The sequence below is a fragment of the Megascapheus bottae genome, chromosome 14 (assembly GCF_031878675.1).
Source record: "Megascapheus bottae isolate mThoBot1 chromosome 14, mThoBot2.hap1, whole genome shotgun sequence".
Taxonomy (NCBI): domain Eukaryota; kingdom Metazoa; phylum Chordata; class Mammalia; order Rodentia; family Geomyidae; genus Megascapheus; species Megascapheus bottae.
In genome coordinates, this window is record NC_143522.1 from 4,766,187 (window position 1) to 4,790,693 (window position 24,507).

The 24,507-nt window shown below is 44.2% G+C and overlaps 1 protein-coding gene and 1 long non-coding RNA gene across 5 annotated transcripts in view; one reads left to right on the top strand and one right to left on the bottom strand.

Moving 5' to 3' along the window:
• The window catches only part of Syne2 (spectrin repeat containing nuclear envelope protein 2), a 276,157-nt gene that overhangs the window by 228,425 nt on the left and 23,225 nt on the right, over positions 1–24,507 (top strand). For 2 of the 4 annotated variants that reach the window (XM_090344255.1, XM_090344252.1), the window contains 5 exons: positions 689–814; positions 4,848–5,003; positions 6,722–6,880; positions 7,715–7,881; positions 23,312–23,474. In XM_090344255.1, the coding sequence (XP_090200381.1) occupies positions 689–814; positions 4,848–5,003; positions 6,722–6,880; positions 7,715–7,881; positions 23,312–23,474 (771 nt within the window). Of the gene's footprint in view, positions 1–688; positions 815–4,847; positions 5,004–6,721; positions 6,881–7,714; positions 7,882–16,240; positions 16,333–21,510; positions 21,587–23,311; positions 23,475–24,507 lie in introns of those variants that run through there. The other 2 variants (XM_090344253.1, XM_090344254.1) reach the window with 2 other exon arrangements.
• Positions 9,185–20,555, bottom strand: LOC150054546 (uncharacterized). Its single transcript, XR_016537554.1, has 3 exons — positions 20,445–20,555; positions 14,055–14,186; positions 9,185–9,361 (listed from the first exon to the last, which is right to left on the bottom strand). It is a non-coding gene; the product is annotated as an uncharacterized LOC150054546 (long non-coding RNA).

Below are 24,507 nucleotides of genomic sequence, written 5' to 3' on the forward strand. Positions count from 1 at the left end.
TTTGATGTTCATGCATGAAAATGGTTGAGATTAGATTGGGAATTTAAGAGTGGTGAAGGGAACAAGTGTAACCAAGGCTTATTGTATGTTTATATGGACATACCAAAATGAAATTCCTTTGTACAACTAATAGATGTTAATTTAAAAGGTAGAAAGAGCTGGGTGCTTGCAGTTTATACCTGTAATCTTAGCTACTGAAGAGGCTAAGATGTGAGGATTCTGGTGCAAAATCAGCACGCCCCCCAGAAGAGTGAGGTGACTCAAGTGGTTGATTATTAGCCTTGAGTAAGCTCCCCTGCACGCGCACACACACACACACGTAGATGGAGGCAGAGAGTCAGGGAGAGGTAACATCACAAATGATGAAGAAAATAGCTGGAAGCTTTTCGTTAAAACATATGTCAAGACCACAAGTAGTAGAGGTTAATCCTTAGCAGTTCAGCTATGAAATTCTCAAAAATTAAACTAGAAATAAGCTTAGATACAAGGAAAAAGAAGGAATGAATTCCAAACAATCTAACCCAGGGCAAGCTGACACTTTCAGATCAGCTGCAGGAGACTAGGAAACAGATTTTCTGGGTGACTTATAAAACCATGCCTCAAAGGAACACTGTGTGGATTAACTGAGCAGTTTATGTTTATTCTTAAGTTCCATGAATTTACCCATTTTAATCCTGTTTACAAATAGACCTGGGACCAGTGTGAGAAGAAAATCAAGGAGTTGAAAAGCAGACTTCAGGTTTTAAAAGCACAAAGCAAAGACCCTCTTCCTGAACTGCATGAGGACCTCCACAAAGAAAAGGAGCTAACAAAGGTACTGGGGTCTGAACTTGTGGTCAAGATGCTCCCTCAGCTCTTTTCTAACATTGCAAGTGTTTGCTTGCCTGTCTCTGAATTCACACTCAGTTTTCTGTTCACTTAGAAGACTTTTGTCCCATCTTCTGTCTAACATCACGTCTTCTACATCCCCTTTTCAGTCCCTTGGTATTGTGGGGTAATTTTTAGCTTCGGCTAGTCTGACAGGTATGGTATCTCTTTACAGTTTGTGATGGAGTATTTTTCATATTTATTGCCCTATCTCTGACCTTTTGTGAATTGCCTTTTTTTTTTGCCAGTCCTGTGGACTGAACTCAGGGCGTGAGCACGGTCCTAGGGCTTTCCTCAAAGCTAGAGCTCTACCACTTGAACCACAGCACCACTTCCAGCTTTCTCTATGTATGTGGTACAGAGGAATTGAACCTGGGTCTTCCTGCATGCTAGGCAAGCACTCTACAAGTAGCCCAAACCCCCAGCCCCTGAATTGCCTTTTTCATTCAATTTTGTGTTGACCTATTTGTCATCTTGATTGAAATACTAGTCTGTTGAATCCATACTTTGTACATGTCTTTAACCATAGCAGAGCTTGTTTTTCTTTTTCTTTTTTTTATTTTTTATTGTTGGGGTAATAGTTACATTACTTCTCGCACAATGATACCCCTTCTCATGTTCTTGTCCCTATTTCTCTTTCCCTACCCACTCCCAATCATCTTGTTTTCCCCCTTTCCCTATTTCAAATAAACAAATAAATGTGTATACAGTATACCAGGTAACAAAGTCAGATACAGTAACAATATAAAATTAACCAAAGGGCAACAAAAGAGAAGAGAAATAACATAGTACATTAAGAACAATAATCACACAAGATAAAGATGTTTCCATATTCTAGAGACCCTTTCATTTAGTCTCATCCTGTATGACCTTATGTACCTAGGTTTTGAGCTATTGTAATTCTCTGCTAGAAGAGTCCTAGATATGTACTAATTATTATAAATGAGGGAAACCATTAGCCTATGTTCTTTTGGGTCTGACTTACTTCACTTAATAATGATTTTTTTCCAAATCTTTCGATGTCATTCTTTCTGATGGCAGTATAGAATTCCATTGTGTATAAATACCACACCTTCTTGATCCATTCATCTAATGAAGGGCAGCGGACCTTGTTTTTCTACTTTTTTTTTGGGGGGGGGTATCACTGCCTGAACAAAAGACTGTGTTGCTGTAATATAGATGAGATGAGTATGTTGATATTTTACTATATGATTTATGCTCTCTTTCCTTTGGGAAATATCCATACTTAAAATACACTGTTATAGCTGGACACTGGTGTCTCATGCCTATAATCCCAGCTACTCGGGAGTCTGAGATCTGAGAACCATGGTTCAAAGCCAGCCAGGAGAGTCTGTGAGGCTCTTAACTCCAGTTAATTATCAAAAAAAGCCAAAGTGGAGCTGTGGCTCAAGTGAAAAAGTACTCAGGGACAGTGGCCAGGCCCTGAGTTCAAGCTCAGGACCAGCAAAGAAAACAACTTATTTCCCTCTGAAATCTTTCAAGTGTTGCTTCCTGCCTTTGCCTCTTTATTTGGCTTAGGAATTATTTACAAATACCTTAAGTGAATGTCTATTTGAATATTATTCCTGTAGATAGCTAGTTATCTTGGTGGCTGTTTTTTGGCTGGTCCAGAATCAGATCTCAAGTTCTCCTATAGGTTTGTTTTTCAGTTCTCCTTTCATTTCTTCAGCTTTAATATCAAACTGTCTTGGTTACTATGCTTTACTATGACAGATCTTCATTTCAGCGGTGATGTGAAGCTGCACTTGTTCTTCCACATTCCTTGAGTCTTTGTTGGTTCCTCCCCTTTGCTGTTGCTGGAGATCAAACTCGCGGTCTGCTGTGTGCTAGGCAAGTGCCTAGGACTGAGCCGCTTCCTTGCCAGCTCTTAGCTGTGAGAAGCAACCGTCCAAACTATTAAAAAAAAAGTCCCAAGAAGACAATTAGAATTACATTCATTGTAAAGAGTAATTTGATACATCCTAGTATCTTCTTGATATTGAGTATTCCAGTTCATGAATGTTTGCACCGTTCTCTTTTTAGCTATATTTAACTGGTTTTCCATATTTCATTTTATTTATATAATATGATGTATATTTGTTAAAAATAGCTCTTGTTTCTTTGTTTTAGCTTAAACAACCCTGGGTATTGAACTCAGAGCCTGATGTATGAGGAAAGCACTCTACCATTTCAGTCACAATCTAGCATTGGTCATTACTTTTGAAACTTTTTTGTCAGTCCTGGGACTTGAACTCGGGGCCTGGGCACTGTTCCTGAGCTTCTTTTGTTCATGGCTAATGTTCTGCCACTTGCCACAGTGCCACTTCCGGTTTTTTCTGTTTTTGTGGTACTAAAGAATAAACACAGGGCTTCATGAATGCTAGGCAAGTACTTTACCACTAAGCCACATTCCCAGCACTGAAACTATTTTAAAATACTTATTTTTCTGTATTTTCTGATTTCATTTTTTTTTCTTTTTTGCGTGTGCTGGAAGACTGAGCCTAAGGTTTTGTGTATGTATGTGTGTGTATACACACGTGAGGCCATTCATATCAGTACTAGGGCATGAACTTAGGGTCTTAAATTCCCTCAGATTTTTCCACCCATTGTTAGTGCTCTTACATCATTTGAGCCACACATTTAGTCTATATTTTTGCTTGTTAATAGAAGATAGGAATCTCTCTTCATATTTGTCTGCCCAGGCTGACTTCAATCTACAATCCACAGACCTTAGCCTCTTGAGTAGCTAGGATTACAAGCATGTAGTGATATTAGTAGTAATTAATAATAAAAATAATAGACAACAAAAAAAAAGACAAATGCTGGTGGCTCACACCTGTAGTACTAGCTACATAGAAAACTGAGATCTAAGGATTAAGGTTCAAAACCAGCCCAGAGAAGGAAAGTCTATGTGACTCTTATCTCCAGTTAACCAGGAGTAGAGCTGTGGCTCAAGTGGTAGAGCACTAACTTTGAGCAAAAAGTTCTAGAATGGCACCCAAGCCCTGAGTTCAACGCATGGTCAGCACAAAATAAATAAATAGATTCTTAGAAGAGAAATGAACCCCTTGGTATGGCTTGTGGTAGTTTGTCTACCTTTCTTGAGACTCTTGGTTTGATACACAGTACCATGATAGAACAAAGAAACAAACAAAAAAGATATTTTTATAGCCTAAGGAAATCTTTTGCTGATTAATCTCTACTAATTATCAGAACTTTTTTTTCCCATAATACTCTTTCAGTTAGAAAGTTATCTAAAAGAATAACTCCCTTAGAAGAAAAATTAGATGACCACTGTAGAAACAATGCATTTCTTAGGGTGTTTGTTTTTTTTTTTTTTCAGTCATGGAGCTTGAACTCAGGACCTGGGCACTGTCCCTGAACTCTTTTTAAAGCTAGTGCTCTACCACTTTTAGCCACAGCACCACTTACAGTTTTCTAGTGGTTTGTTGGAGATAAGATCTCATGAACTTTCCTGCCTGGTTGGTCTTTGAACAGCGATCCTCAACCCAGAGCTTTGTGCATGCTAGGCAAGCACTCTACCACTAGGCCACACTTCCAACCCCAGAAGTCACATTTTATATCACCTAGCTATAATACAGTTTCCAGGTTAAAAATATGTATGTAAGATTATTAAACTTTAGCTGGTTATTAGATTTCACTGGCCTCTAAGTTAGGGTGCTGACCTACATGATTTTTGAAATCAAAGTAAGTTACATAAAAATTTGAGTTACCTGAGGAAATGAAAGGGTGGGGGGTAGAAAAGAATATTCCTTTGAGAGCAAGGTGGTTTGAATCTGGCCAACCAGAACTTCAGGCCCAGCCAGGGCTGTTTCTCATTCCCAAGGTCCCTCCCCTCGCCTGGTCCCCTCCCCCAGAGTCTAATCAAAGGATTAGCCCACAGGTTTGGAAACTGCAGCAGCTTCAGTTAAAGGCTCCCCCTCCCCCCCCACTCACCTCCTTTTTGTGTTTAAATGCAGGAACTAGAGAGCTCGTTGGCTAACTGGACTCTGAACTTTAGAGAACTTCAAACTATGAAAGCCGACCTGAGCCAGCACACTCTGGAGGAGGACGTGATGGTGCTGCAGGAGCAGATAGGGCTTTTGCACAGACAATGGGAGGATCTCTGCCTGCGCGTAAGTCATGGATCTGCCCACAATGTCCCCAAAGGCCAAAGCGGAAAGGAGTCTGACATTGCTAAATACAAGGCTCCTTTCCGTGGGGTCTCCAGCCACCGTGCTTCCTTTCGATTCTGAAGGCAGCAACACGCAGAACAGGAACGGCCCCTTTGTTTCCACGGCACTGACTACTGCAAGTTTGCACGTTGTTAAGGAACTTGTTGAGAATCACCTTAAGCAAGAAGGAGAACGCCTGGGCTGTGGGGAGCTGCAGCTCAGCTCTGGCTTGGGTAGATAATGACAAGTGTCATCTGCTTCTTAGGAGAAGCCTCTGGCCTCACTCCTTCACAGTTCTGGGCCTAACTGCAGGAGTTTTATTGGGTACCCTTAAGATGGGGGTATTCTCATGCACATGCAATCCCATTTTTATTTAGAAGAGTTGGGTTGGTTTTGTTTTTGTTTTTGTTTTTTTAAGTCTTAAGAAGCGATCAGATCAGCTGCCAAACTTGTGGGGGTGGGGAGTAGGGGTGTCTCAGCGTCTCATTGCTCTCAGGATGGAGTCGGGAGAGTATTAGACAGTTTATGTCTGTGAAGCCTCCAGAGGAATTAAAGGTTTTAAGTAGTCTTAATGATCTTTAAGAATGTATGACTAATTCAAAGGAATATGAATTCCCTCATCTCATTTCTAAATGTGTTTTCAGTTCTTCAAGTTTGATACAAAAGAAAGAAAAAGTGTTTGGAATACTTAGAAAGTTCTCTTCTAAGTTAAGGCAGAAGTAGACTGGAGCCCAGATGTTCCTAATTGTTGCCATTGTGAGATTCATCTGAAGGTCTGGCCCTTGAGAAGCCAGAGTTTTAAAAGCTAAGTTAAATAGATGGCAGAGGGATAGAAACAAAAAGCTTATTTTTCTAGGGACAGATTTTCAAGCCTTTCAAACACATTTGGCTGGGTAGGTAGTACTAGCTTTTGGTACTTTCTCCTCACTATGAAAGCCTCAGGAGGTTTTGTATATAACTAAACACTCTCTTTTGTTTCCCTATCTATACAGTGAGTGTTAAAACTTTACCACAGGGACCCTCAGTAACCCTCTTTTAACTTGAAGTAGTTAAAAGGTTTTTAGGTTCTAAGAACCCTTTTGTACCTTTCCCAAGGCTACTTTGTGTTGTTTACGTTCACATTTATTTAAGTAATCCATTTGAACCTATGGGAAGGAGGATGTTTCACTGAAGTCTGCTTGCTTGGGTTGTCTGTACACAAGAAAGCATAGGTGTTTTGGGGTCGGATGCAAAAACTACTGTGTACTATTGTAAGTATGGATCTCAGAGTGATGTGCATTGCTTTGAGTGCTGTTTTATTTTGCTTTGTTTAAATACTCTAGCACGTATGCAGCTTTCATTTGCCCTGTGCATTGTATCACAAATGTTTGCTTTGTGTTATGATCTGGACTATAGTTTTTAAACTAAATAAGCAGAACATTGGCCTTCAAGATGTTTAAGAATTTGATAAATTTTCAAAAGATTGGAGTCAGATTTCAATCAGGCAGGTGCCATCATAAATGCATTTTGAAAGGAGCCAAAACAGAAGAAATCCATGTGGTACTTAATATATTCAGCTTTTCTTGTTTCTCATGTTTATTTTAGATGTACAGTGGGTAAAAGTCAGTCCTTTCACTGGAGGGAAGGGCACACCTTCTCAGTTGGGTATCCTCAGCTGCCAAATGTGCCTTTATACACAGGTGGCTATCCGCAAACAGGAGATTGAGGACAGACTCAATTCATGGATCCTGTTCAATGAAAGAAATAAGGAGCTGTGTGCATGGCTGGTGCAAATGGAAAACAAAGTTCTGCAAACAGCAGACATCAGCATTGAAGAAATGATTGAGAAATTACAGAAGGTGAGCCACCAGGGTGCCTGGTGTGTGCACTTAGCCTCTCCCCGCCACACACACACACACACACACACAGCTGAGAAGCAGAGTTACAGGAGCTTTTCCTATAACAGAGCTAAAGAGAGTTTGGAGCTACTTTTCATCTTTCTGGGGGGAAAGAGAAAATTCCAGAGAGATGGGAAATGGGAGCCCCTCGTAGGTGGGCATGTGATGAGGAGAACTGCTATCTCTGGGTTGGGAAGTCTGGCAAGAGGAGGGGCTTCCATCTCCTGAAGTCTTTTGATGTCCCAGACCTGTGATGTCATGTCTAGTTATTGCCAAAGGAGAGAGGTTAGCCACGGTGCCAATCAGGATTTCGGGTGGTCACTGGGTCCCCGGTGTAATATAGGTAACAAGAGTGGTCTTTAAAACCAAAATGCACTCCCAAAGTAAGTTAGATTAGAAGATGTCTCTCAGAAAAATCAGAGGGGCATTAAGATCATCAGGACTGTCACACAGTGGGTCTTCTTGGCTTGTACCTGCATGGTTGTGGCTGAAGAAGAAATGAATTTGGGGGTTAGGCACTAAGCACTCACATCCATAATCCTAGCTACTCATTAGATTAAGATCTGAGAATTGCAATTTGAAGCCACACCAGACAGAAAAGACCATGAGACTCTTATCTCCATTTAACCAGCAAAAAAAAGATGGAAGTAGAGCGATGGCTCAAGTGGTAGAACACCAGCCTTGACAAAAGAAGCGTAAGGGACATTGCCCAAAAACCCTGAGTTTAAGCTCAGACACCAAAGAAAAAAGAATTTGGGCTACTGACTGAGCTTTCTGTTTTGATGCCTCTGCCAGGACTGCATGGAGGAAATAAACCTGTTCAGTGAAAACAAGTCCCAGTTGAAGCAAATGGGTGAGCAGTTGATACAGGCCAGCAGCAAGACGAGAGCCGCCGAGATCAAAGACAAGCTCAGCAAAATCAATGATCGCTGGCAGCATCTTTTTGATGTCATTGGATCAAGGTAAGAAATGGCCTACAATTGCTTCCTGCTCCCTAACGTTATTTCACAGCTCGAGTGGACTGAGCATGCTCTTCCTCTACAATAATCCAGCAGCTTTATAAATGTAAAGATTAAAAAAAATAAATAAAAAGTCTGCTCTCAGCATGAAAGGAAAAAAAGCTCTTAGGTATTAGGTTCGGATCAAACCCAGGCAGGTGCTTTATCTCTTATGTTTCTTTGAGACCCAGTCTAACTATGTTGCCCAGGCTGGCCTCCCAACTCCTGGGCTCAAATGAACTTCCTTCCTCAGTCTTCCAGGTGGCTGAAACTGTAGGCATAACACTGTGTCCAGATAGATGAGGCTTAAATGAGAGTCACAGAGTTACTTGGTAAAGAGCTTCCGGTAGCTATGTAGGAATTGTAACTCCACAGAAACTCCTTTATCTGCACAATAACTCTGCCATTCCTCATGATGCCTCACTGTTCCTGTCTCTGTGTGGCAAATGCCAGAGGGCAGGGCACAAGTCTGGTTTCTAGAAGCTGGCCCCTGGGCTTCTCCCAGGGCAGGGGCCTGGTGCATACTCGAGGCAGGTACCTTCTGTGAGCATGTACCATGTACATGGACTGGCAGTGCCAGGTCCTTGGTGGGCCTGTCTGTGGTAGAAGAGCTTTTGAGTGGTGATCAGTATCATATCCTTAGAGAGGCATAGCTAGGATCACAAATCCAAAAGAATTGTGTCTCCCCTCACAGAATAATGATGCCCAATGGTATCTGACAGACCCTAACTGACTGCTCCCTGTTGCAACCTGGTAGACAGAGAAAGCAGCATTCGTGGACCCCCCTCTCAGCCTTGGTGCATAAAGGGAATGAAGGGAATCTAATGTGTATTCCTTACCTTGCTGTTTGCTGGGAAACATAAGTGACCCACCAGGCTAAGTATAATGAGAATTCGAAATAGGAGAGGAGGACTCAGTTACATTAATGGGAGTGGATATCTGAGCTGCTGGAGAGCCAAGTGGTTGAGAGCTCAGATCACATCTTTCTGGGGATGGGGGTAGGGAATGGGAATAGGAAGAGACTGACCAGAGAACTGTGGTCCTAAATAGTCCTGAATAAAAAAGGGTTGGGGGCCGGGAGTTTGGCCTAGTGGTTAAAGTGCTTGCCTAGCATGCATGAAGACCCAGGTTCGATTCCTCGGTACCACATACATAGAAAAAAGCCAGAAGTGGTGCTGAGGCTCAAGTGGTAGAGCTCTAGCCTTGAGAAAGTCCAAGGACAGTGCTCAGGCCCTGAGCTCAAGCCCAGGACTGGCCAAAAAAAAAAAAAGGGTTGGGCCTTTTTTTGATGGTGGTTGGGGGTAGTAGGGATCTGAGGCAGAGTTTCACTGTATAAGCCAGGCTGCGTCAAACTAGTGAGTTCTTCCTGCCTCTGCCTCCTCGGCGATGGGATTACAAGTGTTAGCTGTTGTCACACTCCGTAGTCTGAGACTCTTGGTGGTTACTGGAAGAAGCAGGAGAGACATGTTGTGAGTGGGCAGGTATGAATGAGGTGGAACAACATAGAAGCCACTGAGGAAAGGACAAGAAAGAAGCCTAGGAAATGGAGCTAGAAAGATACATTGGGAGCTGGACGCAGGTGGTTCATACCTGTAATCCTAGCTACTCAAGAGGCTGAAACCTAAGGATCACACTTCAGAGCCAGCCTCGGTAGGAAAGCCCATGAGACTCTGATCTCCAAGTAACCACTTGAAAACGGGAAGTGATGCTGTGACTCAAATGGCCAGAGTGCTAGCCTTGGGTACAAAAGTTCAGGTACAGTGCCCAGGCACAGAGTTGATGTCCCAAAAGTGTCAACAACAAGAAAGCCTGTAGAATCCCACCACCCAACTAAGGCAGGAGTTTTGAACCATTTCTAACTCCCTTACTTGTCATGGAAACTTGAGCATGTTGATCTAATCTTTCTAGGCTTTTGTTTCCAAATCCACCCAATTTTCCTACCAGGCCTGTGATCATGAGACACTGCTGTCCTCAGTAGGCATAAATGACACATGGACACTAAGAGGCTAGTGTTGATCACATGGTTTTCATTCTCCCCGAAGAAAACTGAGTGTTGGTAATGGAAGGGGGTCCCTCACCCCCTTGTGTCCTTCATCTGGGAGGCTGGGGGTTCAACTAGCTTACTCTAGGGGCTGGGAACAGGCTGCAGATATTGTGGAACTGAATTAGTGCAAGAGAATCGTGCAAAAGAATGAATCAGTGCATGAGCCAGGTGCAGTGACTCACACCTGTAATCCTAGCTACTCAGGTGGCTGAGATCTGAGGATCAAGGTTCAATGCCAACCCCAGGCACAAAAGAACCTGAGACTCTTATCTCCAATTAACCTCTAGAAAATGGGAAGTGGGGCTTAGCTCAAGGGTAGGGTGGTCACCTTGAGTTGAAGAGCTCAGGGACAGGGCCCAAGCCAAGTTCAAGCCTCATGACCCACACACACACAAAAAAAGAATCAGTGCATACGAATATGATCATTTGTGTTGGGCAAAGTGTGTCTTTGTCATCACCATCATCTCCTTGTTCCAAGTCACCTTGGCAGTGGTCTAGGGTATGATGGTGTCACACATGTGAATGCCTCATTTGGGAGCAAGATGGAGCTAAAATGCCCCTTGGGGACGGAAGTGACACTCCTTAATCAAGTTGTCTCCCTTTGGAGTTAGCAGGCTCCTTGCCTTCTCCCTTACCTCATTGGCTGCCTGCCTGCCTTCACCAGTTCCTTGGTGGGAAAAGAGAGCAGCAGGTGAAATTTCATCAGTCTTTTTGGAAATGGCCATTGGCAAAATAGGGAGTTGAAATAACAGCAAATATATTGGCTGCCAGATGTATTCTTCACTTTTTTTTTTTAATGTATCACCTTACTTAACCTTCACTATAATTCTGAAAAGTGGATATCATTATCTTTTTTCTTTTTTAGTTTTAGTTTTATGTGGGATTGAATTTAGGGCCTTAGACTTGCCAAGCAAACGCTCTACCATTGGAGCCATGCTTCCAAACCTTTTGTTTTTTCATGTACGGTCTCATACTTTGTTCTGACTGAGTTCTGGGATTCTCCCACCTCTGTCTTCCAAGTATCTAGGACTCCAGGCATATACCACCACACTCAGTCCCATTCCTATTTTGCCAATAAGAAAACAGGATTAGCCAGGCAGGTCACTCACGCCTATACTCCTAGCTACTCAGGAGGCTGAGATCTGAGGATCAGAGTTCAAAGCCATCCCAGGCACTGAAGAATCTGAGACTCCTATCTCCAATTAATCACTAGAAAACAGGAAGTAGAGCTGTAGCTCTAAGGGTAGGGCCGTAGCCTTGAGCTGAAGAGCTCAAGAACAACACCCAGGTCCAGAAAAGAAAAGAAAACTGGGGATTGAAGTTAAGTAACTTGTCCACTTGCGTGCAAACTCAGGCAGTTGTGTTGTCACCCCACCATCTTAGAACTCTCTAGTTTGAAATATGAAACACTAAGATGCGTTGAACATGGTGACAATGTGATCCCTTCAACCCTGAGGGGCTGGGGAGGGAATAACTTCTGTTACAGTACAGCAAAAGTCAGGGGCAGGGCAGAGAGCTAGGCTGCTAAAGAGCTCAGGTGTGTGTGTGGATTGAGCAGCAAGCTTGGCCTGCTGCGAGGCATCCTCACATAGAATCAACTCCTCATCGATACCTGGCACTGACTTGGCCCTAGGGTTGTACTGCGCCATTGCCATTCAGGGGATCCGAGCTCAGGAGCCCAGCTGCCATGTTTACATAGGAACAGGGCCAGTAAGAACCTCTGAGGACTTTGACCACAGGACTCTGGACACCATTTAGTCTTTTCTGATCCCTTACATTGTTCTGCTTCATCTTGTAGTAGGGGAACACCATCTGTTGCTTACAGTGATAAGTAAACTGGGCGTGGTAGTATACATCTATAACCCTAGCACTAGGGAATGAGGAAGCTGAAGCTGGAAGATGGAGAGATTGAGGCCGGGCTGGGCTACATAGTAAGATCTTGTTGAGAGACAGACTGAGAAAGGAAGAAAAACATTTGCTTTCTTGGGTGATCCCACAAAGGTATCTTAGCCTCATGACTTCAGAAATTTGTACCACAAGCCCGTTGACTTGAAGGTTCAGAAACATTATAAACTAAATTTCACTCACTGGGGGAAAAGAACAAATCCACAATAATTGGTGGAACAATGAGGACACCCAGCATTTCCGATTAGGCCACAATGGAGGCTCCCCGTGGGGTGGGGGAGAAACCATCACTGCTGATTTTAACTTTATCTCCAGAACCTTGGCTTGACAGATAGGGAAAGTACAGCTTGGGCAAAGTAGATATCTTAGCAGTGAAAACTGCTGTGGGAGGAGCCGGTACTCAAGGTTTTCTCCTATATTGCTGAGTGCCAAGTCTCCAGAGGGCCTCTGGCCTCCTGGAAGACCTTCCCTTTCAAAAATAGTTTGTTAGCTCTGCATATGGTGCACATCTATAATCTGAGCTGTCTGCCCAGGAGACAGACCTGGAGGACCACTGTTTGAGGCCAGCCCAGAGACAAAAGTCTGGGCTACTCCATCTTGAATTAACCAGCAAAAAGCCAGGCTGGAAGGTTAGATGAAGTGGTAGGATGCCAGCCAAGCAAAAAACCAAATGAAACCCTGAGTTAATAAGCCCTGGTGCTGGCGCACACACACACACATACACACACACACACACACACACACACACACAAGTCATGTACACATTTTTCTCTGAAATCTAGAACTCAGTGTGGAATATAGTTTAATGGTCTCAAATTCAAACAGGAGTCAGACCCCCTGCAGGATCCATTTCCAACTTTTCTGTTCCTAGTGGTCTAAGTAGGGCCAGGAACAGTGTGTGTGTGTGTGTGTGTGTGTGTGTGTGTGTGTGTGTGTGTGTGTGTCTGTCTCTGTCCATCTCCTCTCTCTCCTTCTCTCTCTTCCCCCCTCTCTCCCCTCCTTTCTCCCCTCTCTCCCTCTGCTTTCCCCCCACTTTCTTCTTGTCCTTCCTCCCCCCCACCCCTCTTTTCTCCTGGGGCTTGAACTCAGGACCAGGATGCTACTCCTGAGCTATTTTTGCTCAAGGCCAGCACTCTACCAGGATGGTGGAGAGGACTGAGACCACAGATGATAAAGCCCCAGGCCAGCTGAGAGTGAGTCCAAAGTCCATCCATCCCCACTTGCCGTCAGCTTCATGAGGCCATAGGATGGCTATGGACAGGAGAAGGAGGTGTAGCCCCAAAGCACCCTCTTCTTAAAAGGTATTCAGAAACCCTTAAGTCAAAAAACTCGAAGAACACAGCTCCTGAACTGACCTTATGAGGCTGTAAGACCAGCCATCTTCCCATAGATTTCCAGGCCCTGGGCTATGGTACAATTATCTAGAATCCATTCCCATTGATAACAAGGAATTCATTGACTTATACACCACTATGCAATTTGACAGATCACATGTAAACTTTCTCAACACTAGTTATCACTTGTCTTCTTCATATTTTCTTTGATAAAATGTTAGAGGAGTGACTGATCAAAACCTGAATTCAGGAGAGACATGGGAGGTGGTTTTTCAGAACTATCAAGCTGCCCAGTCTTCCTGTAGAGGAAGCTAGGTAAACTCAGAACAGATTAGGTACAGAATATGGGGTGACAGGCAGAAAATGTGGGATAAAAATGCTTCAGCCAGGGGAGACCAAAGTTCTGAAAAGACTGTGCTTAGATTTCATCTTCCCCCAGGACCAAAGCCAGCTAAGGATTCAGCCTGCCATGCAATCTCAAATGTGTCTGTTTTGTAAAAGATATAACAAACAAGTGAATAACAAACAAACAAAAAAGAGCAGTATTTACCAGGCTCTGGTATTCCTGCCTTCAATGTTAACTACTCAGGAGGCTGAGATCTGAGGATCACAGTTTAAAGCCAACCAAAGCAGGAAAGTTTGTGAAAGTCTTTTCTCTAATTAACCAAAAAAGCTGGAAGTAGAGCTTGTGGCTCAAATGGCAAAGTGCCTTCCTTGAACAGAAAAGGCTAAGGGACAGATTCTAAGCCTTGTGTTCAAGCCTCAGTACAGAAACAAAACAAAACAAACATACAAGTTGAACACCTCAAAAGTCTAACTTCGTTTTGCAGAATCCTTGTTTTATTAGTACAAACCTTGGCCATGTCAAGAGACAGCATGGCGGTGTGGGTTCCTGTTGAAGATTTTCTTGCAACGTGGGTGGGCGGATGATCTCTTAAACTCTCAGTACATGAAAGGGCCTCCCTCAGAATGTTGACATGAGTAATCTGTGGGAATCATAAGTAATTTTAATTTGCTTGCTTTCTTTCTAACTTTGACCTAGCTCTACTTCTAAGGAAGATCATTATTTCCTCTTTATTTCTCTTTAATAGTAGCATCTTAACCTGCTTGGCTTCCTTAAGCCAAGGAAGAGACTTGACTCAGCTGACAGCCTATAACCCAACACTGGTCCCTTTCTGGTGACACTGGGTCATTCTGTGGCTTTCAGAAGTATCAAGTCCATAGGAAAGAGAGGTGAAAGAAACTATGTATTATTTTTGACATTTTGCCTACCAATGTGGAAAAGCCCACCCAAATTATAAATAAGAGCAATTAAAATGTTATTTAAACTCAGCCCCCCCAGTTACCATGGCAACCCTGCATGAAGAATGTTTTTCATCCCTTGCAAGGGTGGACAAGGGAGTTAGTTGGTCCCCTTTTAAACTAATAACACTTTCCAGTGGCTCTTCTTTTATCTGTATTTTCTCAAGGTTATGTTGGCAAACAAAACAATACCACTAGTCACTAAGTTGCCTTGCTCTGGTCGTAGCAGGTTGCACCATCCATAGGAACTGGGAGATTTTTTTTTATTGTAATTAATAGAGGAGTTACAGTTATATTCGCCAGATAGAAGGTGCATGACTTCACATACATTGATACCCTTCTCCTGCTTTTTGTCCCCATTTCCCTCCCCTCCACTCTCTGATTTTTTTTTTTTTTTTGCCAGTCCTGGGCTTGAGCTCAGGGCCTGAGCACTGTCCTTGGACTTTCTCAAGGCTAGAGCTCTACCACTTGAGCCTCAGCACCACTTCTGGCTTTTTTCTATGTATGTGGTACCGAGGAATCAAACCCGGGTCTTCATGCATGCTAGTCAAGCACTTTAACCACTAGGCCAAACTCCCGGCCCCACTCTCTGATGTTTTTAGAGATTATTTTAGTGAATCAAGGCCCATAGGAGGTAGACCTCCCCTGATTTCATGTTGCTTCCCATCAGCTTAATGATTCCTTCTCTGCTCCACATCTGTGGAAAAACTTCCCCCAAGGATGAGATACAGGATCAGGCAGTGAGGAGGATGGGAGTCTGGATTCGTGCTTCATCCTTAATAGATGTCAGGAGCCACCAAGATGTGAGCATGAGTGAATCCGATGTGGCATTTGGTGGGGTGGGGGGGATTTTGTCAGATTTGAACTTTAATCCCAGTAATAGAGCGTGTTCTCCAAGGCAAGGAGGTATTAACAATAATCAGGCTTTAAAGAAAGGTTGGTATCATGAAGCCAGAAGAGAGTCTAACACATACCAAATAGTAGTCTGATATACAAATATTCAGGATCCCCTAGGGAAACTGAGGCTCAGGATAAGAGGAAATTCCCACATTGTGGTAATACAGAGGAGGAAGAGTGAGGGAAGTTTTCAATTCTCTTTCTTGACAAAGTCTTTGATGTTATTAGTCGTGCAAGATGGGATATTTCTGCCACAGGCAATAGAATGAATGAATTTGTTCATCTTTCTAATCAGGACAGAAGTGTGTGTGGGGAGCAGTATCACAGAAGCCAGTACAGAAAAGCCCCAAAAGGTCATGTGTTCTTTGAGAGGAAGGCGTCCCCCTGCTAGGCTCAGGCTTCCGATTTCACCATATCTTTTAAACTTGAAACAGAGAAATTAAATTGAGAACAGAAATCCTTTTCTTTTCCCATGTCCCCAATCTACATGTTTCTTGCTGGGGTTTAGAATACTTTATAAATAACCCAGAGCCAAGATAACACGGGGTGACTCCCAGCAGTTGCAATTCTGCTGCACCAGAACAAAGCCTCTGTGTGTGTGTGTGTGTGTGTGTGTGTGTGTGTGTGTGTGTGTGTGTGTGTGTGTAGCTGAAGATGTTTGTGTGATAGAAGAAAACTAGAGATGAAGAATTGCAGAGAGCAGAGAAGGTGTCTTCCTTTCCTCCTGACGTCGTCCCATATCTGGGAGCCAGCCAGTGCCCACAAGGCGCCTTGGGGAGGGCTGCGTCAGCCGCTGTGCAAGATGCTGAACCAGTGAATGGAGAGGGCATGCTGGGCAGGGGGCGGGGCTGCCAGTCCAGGAGGGCGGTGTTGGTGCAGCCAGGAACCTGGAGCTATCGCCTAAACCTAAGGAATGATTTTTTCTCATAAACAGTAAGTGCCATTTTGGTCCTCGGCGCTGCCCGTGACCGAGGCAGCCACCACGATCTGTGTGTGTTTTGCTCTCTTGTTTTTTTCCCCCCTCTTTGGTTACAATAGAAATCATGGATGAGATGGAGGCTGTTGAGTGTGTGCTCAGCCATCGGGGGATGGGCTCTCCCTGTGTCAGCGTGCATGTGGGGTCTGCAGTCTGCCTCTGACAAGCAAGGCAGAGACCTGATTACGCTGGGTAGAAAATGGAAGTCCTCTGGTAACAAGAATGCTTCCAAGAGGCAATTAGCCCCAAATGCGTTATTAACCTTCATGTCCCCCCAATCAAAGCATGGAGATCTTGGAATCATTAATTATTTTACTGTAGAGATATTTAGCCCTTTAAAAAGCTAAAATGGTACACAACAGGATTGTGTGCAGTGTTTTCAGCAACTGACAGCTACCTACAGGCTTGACTGTTGGTTGATTTCAGTACTGATTCAGGTACTTTGAATCATCTCCGTTTTTCCTTAGTAATTTTTATTAACACTGCCCACACTGGAATAGGATTTTTTTGTTGACTTCTACTAACTAGGATTTCTTTGAATTTCTTTGATTGACTCCACATAAGGAGAGCAGGGCTAAAAGGTAAATTAATTCCATATGCTTGAATGTGAATTCCTCTAAATGAATATGCATTGGGTATTTAAAGTCTCTATCCTGCATTTGGCCTTAATAGTCTACTCTGGAAGGAGAGGGGTGTTCCTCACCTTGCCTCCTGATTCTTCCCAAAGCTAAGATAAAAGAAAACCTTATTCACCTTCATTCTGTTTTGCAGCTCTATGCATAATCCCTGATGTTGGTTTTTTTTAAGGACTCTCTTTTATGATTAAGGAGTATGATTCTTGTTTTGTTTGGTTTCATAGGAATGTGTCTCTGAAGGTTTGCACCTGGAAATTTTTTATTGTTTTGCTTATCAGACCTGGAATTCTGCCTCTGAAAACCTTACTGCTTTTTTTCTGGGTCAGTGTTATTTGCTGAAATATGTATGTGAGAAATGTTAGCGCAGAACACCTGGGAGAAACCATGAGTAAGGGCAGAGAAGGAAGCCACATAAACAAACTGCTTAGGTGGTTGATGTAATGCAGCATTGTGCCAACAAGCCGGTTTCTGAAAAGGTCTTCTTGTTTCTTTCTGGTAGCTCAAGATGTCGAGTTTTCTAAGAGTAATACTAACAAGGCCCAACTAACAGAGAGGCTGGTCACCTGGGCAAAAATGGCATACATCCTGACCTGGGGAAAGGTGGCAATTGGGTTAAAGTGTCTACCGGCTACAGAATGGTGGGATTGGCCTGTGTTTGTTGGTTCCTGGGGGAAGTTGCATCTAAAAGCTTCATTTTGGTCTATCTGCATCTGGGGTGACTCAGTCTCCAGACAGAAGGTGGGGCATAAAACAGGTTAAGTCCTGACTGGATAAAGCTCTGTACCTCCTGCTGACCTTTAGTCTTTCCCTCTGCTTTCCCTTCTTCTTTAATGTACACTTGTGATCTTTAGTCCTTTGTGTGGAGACTGGGGTAGGAGTGAGCATGGCTGCGTGGCTCCATTTTCTCTGGTCCTCACTTCTAACCTTTCAAGAATAACACAATCACCTGTTTTATGGAAAAGACAAACTAGAAGGCTTGAGTGGCCATCACTTACTCATCGGATAGATACTTGCTGAGTACCTCCTATGATGTATTCTAATGTCAGCATTTTAAGAGTATAGCACTGGGAGAGTGAGACCTATCTTCTAGTTACTTTTGAATCTTCAGGCTATGCACAGGTCTGAAAGCAGTTAAATGTCTATGGGAAGCAAATCATGGAAGAGAAAACGTGGGTAGCATATTTTAGCTTTCTGATCTTCTCACACACTTGTTAAGAGCTACAAAATGCAGCATGCAGCGAACGGGCTTCTACTTCCAGTGTGGCTTGGAGTCACAAGTCCAGACTCCTTGGCATGTTTCCTGAGCCACAAAACCCATCCTTCCTCCAATAGATGCATGTTAGTGTATGGAGGATGGTATCCACCAGATAGCAGCTCCAGGCCAGAGTGCACAGGTTGGGATTCTGTCCCTGCTGCCGGGCCACGTGACTTAGGCAAGTTTGTTAACCTCTGCCTCAGTAGTGCCCATCAGTTAGCACAGTGGGCAGCATTAAATGAACTGTTACCAAGGGAAGCACGGGAGGCCTGACAAGTAGACATCACATGTTGCATTCGTGGTCTGTTTTAGTGCTCAGCTATAGATTATAAAGTATATCCAGTGCAGAAATTTTAAAAGAAGAATATCGTTAATGATAGAAAGTGTAATACAGATTGAGTCTCCTTTATCCAACATGCTTGGGAACAGAGGTATTTTGACTTTCAGCATTTACATATACAGAGGATGAGATATCTTGGGACTGGGACCAAGTCTAAACACAAAATGCATTTAGGTTTCTTATTCACAGAGTCTGAAGGTAACTTTATCTATTTTAGTGTGGTTCAGGTTTGTTTGGGTTGTGTGTGTGTGTGTGTGTGTGTGTGTGTGTGTGTGTGTTGGTCTTGAAGCCTGAACTTGGGACCTGGGCACTGTCTTTGAGCTTTTGTGCTCAAGGCTAATGCTCTACTTCTGGCATTTTGGTGGTTAATTGGAGATAAAAGTCCACAGACTTTCCTACCCAGGCTGGCTTTGAACTAAAATCCTCGGATCCTAGCCTCCTGAATAGCTAGGATTACAGGTGTGAGCCATCAGCACCCGGCAGTGTGCTCATTGTATTTTGATGTTAGCAGTCACACAAGGTCCAGTGTGGAATCTCCTGCCTTGTGACATCATCACGGCACTTAAGATTCTCCAATTAGGGATGCTCCATATGCATCTCATTTCCCTACCCCATTGGTTTGTGTGTGGCACTCCATTTTGGATGTTACGGTGCTGGAGAAGCCCAGCAACATAGGTTTCCCTCTTCTCCAGGAGTTATTACAGTTCTAACCCCTGGGCAGATTACTTTGTTATTGGTTAGTTTCCTGATGAAAACGTGTGACCCCACCCCCTTCTGTTTGAAAGAGGAAGAGGCTGGCATCCTTAGGGTGCAGGAGGGCCAGGTGTGGATAAAGGCCAGAAGGGCTGCCATTCTGGAGGGTGGGAGATGTTTGGGGAGGTCACAGAGTCCCTGCACTGAGCACCACCCCCGGGAAGGTCTCCTGTCCCAGGCCTCTTCTCCAGCCAGAGCACTCCAGGAGGCCAACCCCTCCCTGCCTGAGTGGAAACTTTGTTGTCTCTAGGTTGTCACAGTGGGAGAACACTGGGCCATAGCCATGAGAACCAAGTCAGGATGTAGGTTAGAACTGTTTGCAGGCCTACCCTTGAATTCTCCTACTCCTTTTTCAATAAATCATGTTGTCGCTTTGAAGGCAACTTATTTGAAGCAAGAATGCAATTTGGAATTTGTCCTTCAAACTGAGCAAGCCCACAGCCCCTGGCTGTTATCCATTATCCATGTCAGGCAGATATTGCTCTAGAGGTCCTTCACACCTCATGTCCCCCACAGCTCCCCCAGTACCCAGCCAAGGAAGGTGATGCTGAAAACCCCACTTTGCTAGTGAGAGCAAACAAGCCAGACCCTCACCACCAGACTGCATGCCTACCTCTGAGCCCAGCCACTTCATGATGCTATTGAGAATCAAACACTTTCCGAATGCTGGCGGCTTATCCTCACTGCCTGTCATCCTAGCTACTCAGAAGGCTGAAATCCAGTGGATATCAGTTTGATGCCAGCATTAGCAGAAAAGTTTGGGAAAATGTATCTCCAAAATAACTAGCAAAAATAGCAGGACAAGAGGCATGTCTTAAGTGATAAGAGTGTTTTCCTAGCAAACGTGGGGCTCCAAGTTCAAATTCAAGTACTGCCCTATCCCAGAAATCTAAAACACTTATTAAGGAATTTTGTGAGGCCCAGTGCCACACGGAGAAGGCATCCTAACTGGTATGAGAAGAGCTAGTGTTATGGAAGTCTTAGGTGCTAATTTTCTCTGCATATATCCTCTTACTCTGATTTCAACATACTTGCAAGATGTTAACATTTTCAAGGTACGTTAGCTATCTCCCCATAGCACGTTACCTGAGAGAAAACAACTTCAAGGGGAGAAGCTTTATGTTTCAGAGGTTCCAGAGTGTGTTTACATGGCCACATATACATCCTGTGGGAAGCATGTGGTGGAGGAAAGCTGCTCACCGTAAGCTGGGGAAGCAGAGAGGAGCTGGAGACTCAATATCCCCTTCTAGGGAACCCCTTCAGTGACCAGTACCCTCCCACCAGGCCCCACTTCCTCAAATTCATGTACACACACACACACACACACACACACACACACACACACCCTACAACACCCTCAGTGGACTCATCCACTCATTACATCAGAACTCTCATTATCCAATAACATTCTAAAGGGCCCATCTCTGATCTTGCTCCACCGGAGACCAGTCCTTAGACACATGAACCTTGGCAGGACATTTCAGATCCAAAGTGTCAGTCCATTGGTGTACTGAGCTTGAATATTCCCCACTACTCAGAAGTCAAAAATGGGGAGGACTGTGATTTGAAGTCAGCCTGGACAAAAAATAAGCAAGATAAGCCAGGAGTAGCGGTGCTCACCTGAGCTTCCAGAGGCAATAGGTAGGGAAGAGTGAAGCCCCAACCTGAAAAAAAGATGACTCGAGGTATGTTTCAAATGGAAGAGTGCCTGCCTAGGCCCTGAATTCAACACCCTAGTACTATCCATTCCTAAAACAGATCCAAACCATAATATGAGGAAACAGAGGGTCAGGAGACAAGGTGCCTTGCAAGGACCTAGATGGTCAAATAGAACTTGGACGTGGTCTGCTGATCTCCAGAGCTCTGATGCTACTTCCTGGCTAAAGCTTGAGAAATCTGGGTGCTTGAGGGGGGGAGGGCGGGGCACAAGAGATAAAGAAGCTGAGGTGAAAGGATTTCCTGACATCACAGAAGTAACCCATAATAGAACTAGAATGTAAAGACTGTACGAGGGTGCTAGTAAAATCTAAGATACATACATACCCTTCCCCTGTGTGGTCTTAAACTCTGCCCTGGAAGGGAAGTGCTTACCTACTTTTACTTACTTCTTCAGCAAATGTTTTGCCTCCTTCCCTCCAGGTGTTATGGGTGGTGCTGCCCCCCCCCTGGCCTATCCCTGTCTTGACAGGTGGAGACTGTCACAGTGAGGAGCAGATAGAAAGGCCTAGGTACCTGGGGAGCATGGAGGAAGGGGCTGGGGCTGGAGGTTCCAGAAGGGAAGGGGAGTGACTTTGCAGGCTGAAGAATTAAGAGGCAGTGAGGCCATTGAACACGAGGTGTTGAAAAGATCCTGGGAAGGGTTGAACTGGTTTATCAGGGTAGGATTTCAAGTACCACAAAAACAGAAAAAGCCAGAGTGGGTCTGTGGCTGGAGTGCTAGCCTTGAGCAAAAGGAAACTCAAAAGGATAGTGCCCAGGCCCTGAGTTCAAGTCCCAGGGGAGGCAAAAAAAACACAAAAAATGGTTTCAAGTGTGAATCAGATTTGCCTTCCAGAAAGTACATTTCAGCTATGCAACCCAAGATGGGTAGGCAGTCAGAAAGGCTGGCAGGAAGTGGTACTGGTGAGAAAGGGGCAGGGGCAGTGGTAGCATGGATCACAGTGTGCTTCCTGCATGTTAGAGTTGGCACCCCGATTCCTCTCTCTGCTGTCAGCCATGGGAGGCAGTTCTGACATCACTTTCCAACAGGACTATTGACAAATGGGAACTTGCAACTTGAGCCATTACTGTAATCTCTCAGATTATCTCAAATCCCCCAGAACACCAGGGCAAAAAGCCTCTCCCATCCACATGAGGACTTTATTTACTTTCTCTTATTGTCAGGACAAGGTATAGAAGGGTTACAGTTACATTCGTGAGGTAGTAGGAGCATTACTTCTCTCACATTGATACCCCTTCTCATGTTTTTGTCCCCATTTCCTTCCTCCCACCCCCTCCCCACATGAGGACTTTCTTGAAAGTGCTTTTCTGGAGGCATTTCATTCAGTGTCTGTCAGGTGAGTCACTGTTCATGCCTGTGATTCCAGCACCAGGGATGCTGAGGTGGGAGAATTATGAGTTCAAGGCTAGCTTGGACTACACAACAAGGCCCTGTCTTTCTGTTGCTGTTGGTTTTGTTTTTTCCTTTCTTTCTTTTGTGGAATACAGGGCTTGAACTGGGGGCCTGGGTGCTGTCCCTGAACTCTTTTGCTCAAGCGTAGCTCTCTACCACTTTGAGCCTTGCGCAGCTTCACTTCACACAGTTTTCTGGTGGTTCATTGGAGATAAGAATCTCGTGGATTTTCCTGCCCAGGCTGACTTTGAACTGAGATTCTCAGCTCTCAGCCTCCTAAGTAGCTAGGATTATAGGTGTGAGCCACCAGCACCTTTATCAGGAGGGAAAATGGTTTTCCCCTTGACAACATAAAGACATGCCATCAAGGTGCACAGATGCCATGAGTTTCAGATCACCATACCAACCAAGCCTACATGGGAACAAGGTCAGGTTGCTGAGGTTGATGGACATTAACGTAGAACTTCACTCAAGTACAAATTACCATTGTTCCCTCCCATTGTGGCATCTCTGCTGCTCACATGGGCTGGTTTACTGGCACCATCAGCCCTCAGATGGAAGTGTTAAGACATGCGCCAATCCTGCCTCTGTTCAGAGAGACATCCCGTGAGAGGTATCATGGCCAGATGCCCATGGAGATGGGGAAGTGGTGCCTTCTGTTGCATCTGGAGCTTAAGAGAGGTTGGGTGTCAGGAACCCCACTCTGGGAATGACTTGGGTAGACTAAGTCCATTCTAAAAATCACCTGAAGCAGTAGATTTTCTAAATGTTACCACTAAATGTTGTGGTTTTGTTCCTTCTTCTCCCTTTTTCTCTGCCTCTCTCCTGCAAATGTGTTCAGGGTGAAGAAGCTGAAGGAGACATTCGCTTTTATTCAGCAGTTAGACAAAAACATGAGCAACCTTCGCACGTGGTTGGCTCGAATCGAGTCGGAACTTTCAAAGCCGGTAGTTTACGATGTCTGCAATGATCAAGAGATCCAGAAGAGGCTGGCTGAGCAACAGGTAAGGCCCTAGCCATGAGCAGGGGAGAGGACAGGTGGCTGGTGATAGATATCTGCCACACATCTGCTAGCTTTCAAGTATTCACAGTTCTTAATTTTCCTCATGTTGGTTTCTTTTTGCCTGAGAAAACTGATCAGCAGTCCCTGTTGTTTTAGGAGTAAGGCATCGATCGCTTGAGTACTCCATCCTCCTCACCATTCACATAGCATTTTGTGGAATATCTAAATAATGTCCCAGATGACAGATTCTGATCTGAGGCTCGTGGTTCAAAGCCAGCCCAAGTGGGAAAAAGAAGCTCAAAAAACTTGGAGTTGTGGCTCAAGTGGTAGAGTGCTAGCCTTGAGCAAAAAGCCCAAGGGCAGTGCCTAAGCCCCAGAACTGGAACCAAAAGAAGAAAAAGTATAATGAGAACCTGCTTGGCTCAGAAGTCTTTGGCAGTACCATGTGCATTTTCATCATTGATCTTGCTCTGAAAAAAATCTGAAAATTCTGCACCTCAAAAAAGACTCTAGTCAAGTCTAGTCCACCTATCAACCTAGCATTCAGGAGGCCATCTGTGGCAGGAAGAGCTCAAGTCTGAGGCCAGCCTGAGCTGTGTAGTAAGACCGTGTCTCAAGAAAACAACAAAGGCTGAGTTGTGCCAGTGTTCACCACTGCACTCACTGCTGCTCTCATATCACTGGCTGGCTGAGTCTACCTTTTTCCCTCCATGGACTCAGTCACCACGTCCTTCTTATGATTAGTACTGGAGACTGCCTTTGTGTGTAAAATAAGTATGTTTATTCTTTCTGGATCTGTTGTTCACCCCTTTATTTCAGACCTGTAGGAAAATTCTGTTCCAACCACATAAGCAGTCAGAATCCTAGATTCTCATTTGTTTTCTTCACGTTAAACTTCTTCCTTGACCTAACTCACCATGAATCTAGGGGCTGAATATTTTCACTAGATTAAAGGACAGAAGGCCAACCCTTAATGACAAATTCTCTCGAGTTCAGGACAATCCTTTGAATAGTCATGAATGAGCTTTCATATC